The sequence below is a fragment of the Perkinsus marinus genome (assembly GCF_000006405.1).
Source record: "Perkinsus marinus ATCC 50983 genomic scaffold scf_1104296934700, whole genome shotgun sequence".
Taxonomy (NCBI): domain Eukaryota; phylum Perkinsozoa; order Perkinsida; family Perkinsidae; genus Perkinsus; species Perkinsus marinus.
Window position 1 is genome coordinate 166,765 of NW_003214659.1, and position 3,809 is coordinate 170,573.

The window sequence follows — 3,809 nt, forward strand, 5'->3', positions numbered from 1 at the left end:
GGGGATGCATCGACGGCGGTGACACTAGGGTGTAACAGCTCGGGAGAACTCAGCCCTTTCGTGTGAGGAGGCACCTGTTTTATCGGGCTGTTGCCCTGTAGTGTTGGTGTAGATACAATTGTTTGTTGGATGCAGCTGTTCAGTGTGACGATATGGATGTGGTTGGCAAAGTCTTTGAGGAGATGAAGGATGCCGGCAGACTAGACGTGAGCTCAAGCCTTCGTTTGTATATCACTGGTGCGGGAGTGTTGAACGCATGCGCTCAGTAGAGCATCTGTGCGTTGCTGGGGGGATCGTCAGGAGAGAACTTGATTTAGGTGGTATCGTTCAATACGGTCATGAAGGGTCATCTCAAGCAGGGCAATATGAGGCAAGCTAGAAGTAGGAAGGTTATAGCAGTGTTGTGTCGAATGTCGCCGTCTCAATTGAGCCTGGGAGGTTGCCTGAAATCGGATAGAAGTGAAGATGGAGGAAAAAGAATTTTCCGAATTTAACAGCACATGTAGTTGAGCATGTGAATATCTCCCCACATAATAGGGTTTCGAATGCCTTGTGGGGGAAGTGACTGAAGCATTGACTTTGCACAGAAACGATGCGTGAGATGCAGGAGGCGGGTTTTCCACCCAATGTTATAACGTACAACGAGCTACTGCATAGCATGGTCCAGGGCAAGGATAAGAGGGGCATTTGGGAGGTGAGGGGGCTCATAGGTTGCTGCTGCTGCTGTAGTAGTAGTAGTAGTAGTAGTAGTAGTAGTAGTAGTAGTAGTAGTAGTAGTAGTAGTAGTGATGCACCGCTCAGGTCGTCGAGGAGATGAAGGCAAACGGTCTGCCTCCGAATAAAGTGACATGTTCTATATTGCTCAAGGCGTTGACCAGCCATTCCCATTCCTCTGATGTGGTAGTAGACGTCTTGAGGGAATTCACTGATGAGAGATGTCTTGGTCGCGATGCGTACGTGCAGTCTGAAGACCCACTTTATTGACTCACATCAACCTGAAATTTAATATAGGGACTCTCCGAGTGTGATTACGTTAACGTGGCGTAAAACTCGGTGAAAAACGCGATATTCGCGGCGCTATGCAGTAGTCATGAAACATGTTTTTCACATTACGAGTGAAACTTAATTGATCTTCTTGGGATTTTATTGAAACAATTGGTAAAATGTTAACGAACAAGGTGAAACTACAACCAGATGGGTAAAAAATTAAACTCCTCGATTGACCTGGAAAGGCTGCAGATTGCTCGATTTGATGACGAGTACTGTTGGCAGGTGAGAACCATGGAGTTAGTGGAGAGAATGCGTGGGGAGATGGATGAAGTACTGTTCTCATCAGTCATTGAGGCATGCATCCGGATTGGAAAATTGGACATACTCTCGAATAAGCTCCAACAGTATGTTATCGCAGGCCCGCAGGGGCCGATGGTTGAGTGTAGGTATACGGCTGGAGGAGGCCTGGTGAAGGGCCTTACAGCGCCGACATATGGGAGTATGATCAAGGCGTATGGGCACGCTAAGGATCTAAGGAGGGTCTGGTCGCTGTGGTCGGAGATGCGTCAAAGGGCTGTTAAACCGACAGCAATAACGTTGGGATGTGAGAGGACGCGGGTTCGATCCCTGGGCAGGGCAGTATTGTGTCGCTTGTTGTAGGTATGGTTGATGCTCTGGTCACGAATCGCTACCCAGAAGATGCGCTATCATTAATTCATGAAATGCTCAATACACCAGATTGCGCTGATTGTGTGAATACTATCGTGTGAGTATTCCTTCATGTTTTATTATATTCCTGTTGAACATATACGTTCCGCATTTTCACTTCGCTTCTAAGAAGGTTCCTGGCTTTTGGCCAGGTACTCAACGGTGCTCAAGGGGTTCGCCCTTTCTAAACAAGTAGATAGAGTTTTTGATATGTACGTATTGGAGTTGCTGATGTAGTGTATGCCTATTGTGTGATAGATACCAGGAAATGAGGAGTAATAAGATTCCCCTTAATACAGTCTCCTTCAATACGATCATGGACGCCTGTGCTCGGAGCGGTTCGATGGAGCGGGTGGGCTTGCTGATGGTGACTTGCTGTGCTAAGGTGTATGCGACGACAGGTTTCGGATATATTTCGAGAAATGGACGAGCAAGGAATCGAACCTGATATCATCACTTACAGCACTGTAGTGAAAGGGTGAGCAGAGAGGAGCTTTGGTGGGCGACTATGTGGTGTTGATAGTTACTGCTTGGCTGGGGACGTTGATACGGCCTTCTCAGTGTTGAGGGATATGTCGGGCGTCAGTCGTCGTGGCGGTCGTAAGAAATTCGTAATAGAATTTTTTGAGAAAATTTTTTACTAGTGGGAGTGATCGCAGGCCCCTGATGAGATCATGTACAACTCTCTGTTGGATGGGTGCGCTAAGCAGCATCGCGTTGATCAAGCATTGCAGTTGCTTGATGAGATGCGGGCGAATGGAGTTGCACCAAGTGAGAGGTGTATGGTCGTGTTCTTGGGTGAAATATTTTTCAGGTAACTATACTCTGTCGATTTTGGTGAAGTTACTGGGCAGAGCACGGAGGCTGTTGGAGGCTTTCAATATGGTTGAGGATCTCTCCACAGCTTACGGCTTCCGAGCCAACGTCCACGTGTGAGTGTGGACCTCATGTCAGATGTAGGAAGCGGTGTGTAGGTACACGTGTTTGATACAGGCGTGTGTGCATAACAAACAGCTACAGAGGGCTATGAAATTACATGACGCGATGATCCAGGAATACCGGGTTGATCCGGATCAGAAGACGTGGGCATGCGTGCAATGTTTTTTTCCCAAGAACAGGGCGAATCGGGTCGTTTTGAGATTTCAAGAGTGCTAACAGGATTTGATTTGGCATGTAGAACTCGATGTTAGAAGCGCTCTTGAAAATCGGGAGAGGTGTATTGAACATCTCCTGTATTACGCAATGATCACCAATGCTGAAAAATATGTTCGCCGTCCTCAGCTGAACTTGACAGTTTCCCCACGAAATATACATGTTAACATACGAATTCGTGTAGTAATGGACATAAATCAATGAGAATTTACCAAAATTTCCTCATAATTTTCATATCATCACCAACACATGTGGTGGACCATGTGCACATTTTACCACACTGAAGATCACTTGTTCATGTGAAGGTACGCGGTATTGGCACGTGGGTGTATCTACTCCAATCAGTTGGAGATGGCGGCGAAAGTTGTCCGATGTGCATATGGCTTGCCGAGCCCGCATGGCTTAGCCGTATGCAGGAGGCCGGTGAGAGAGCAGTTGTATTGGCCGATATGGAGTTGTGACAGTCGAACCTTTACTCAATACTCTTGCGCACACTTGCTATGACGATTCCATGGTATGTCACTATTTCCATCTATGTTTTCAGCCTGGTATGGAAGCGCGTGTGACAGACGAGATTCTAAACCAAATCGCCCAACGTGGTGGAAGGCCAGCTGCGTCTCAGCTTGCTGCTCCTCTGCTTAGTGAGCTCAGGAGGTAGGCAGTGTTGTATTGTACGTCTCTTCAACGTCCTGTTTGAACACGTTGGGCGCACGCAGTCTAGTCGACTGAGGTTTCTCATGGCAGTTACTGTGGTGTCAGAATCTCCGATGATACCGTGGGCGTCGTCATGGGTGGTACGGCTCGACATGGGTGAGCACTGCGGGGGTTAGGCATTTCCAGAGTGACCTGTTATGGTTATAGGTATCCAACAAGACGGGACATCCCCCTAGGCTGTGATAGACGTGCTCCACCCTCTTCCCTGCCGATTTCGGCAACTCTACCTCCGTAAGATTGTCATC

The 3,809-nt window shown here is 47.7% G+C and overlaps 1 protein-coding gene across 1 annotated transcript in view; it reads left to right on the forward strand.

Annotated features, from left to right (window-relative positions):
- Positions 1-3,809, forward strand: part of Pmar_PMAR021050 (pentatricopeptide repeat-containing protein, putative) — a gene marked incomplete at both ends in the record, with an annotated part of 6,703 nt that extends 2,894 nt beyond the window's left edge. The window contains 19 exons of the mRNA XM_002784610.1: positions 113-206; positions 318-381; positions 588-694; positions 802-900; positions 1,273-1,394; positions 1,437-1,594; positions 1,651-1,756; positions 1,851-1,910; positions 1,957-2,050; positions 2,100-2,176; positions 2,222-2,309; positions 2,358-2,469; positions 2,513-2,630; positions 2,673-2,780; positions 3,156-3,273; positions 3,395-3,504; positions 3,595-3,660; positions 3,712-3,743; positions 3,801-3,809. Coding sequence (XP_002784656.1) covers positions 113-206; positions 318-381; positions 588-694; positions 802-900; positions 1,273-1,394; positions 1,437-1,594; positions 1,651-1,756; positions 1,851-1,910; positions 1,957-2,050; positions 2,100-2,176; positions 2,222-2,309; positions 2,358-2,469; positions 2,513-2,630; positions 2,673-2,780; positions 3,156-3,273; positions 3,395-3,504; positions 3,595-3,660; positions 3,712-3,743; positions 3,801-3,809 — 1,742 coding nt within the window. The remainder of the gene's footprint in view (positions 1-112; positions 207-317; positions 382-587; positions 695-801; positions 901-1,272; positions 1,395-1,436; positions 1,595-1,650; positions 1,757-1,850; positions 1,911-1,956; positions 2,051-2,099; positions 2,177-2,221; positions 2,310-2,357; positions 2,470-2,512; positions 2,631-2,672; positions 2,781-3,155; positions 3,274-3,394; positions 3,505-3,594; positions 3,661-3,711; positions 3,744-3,800) is intronic.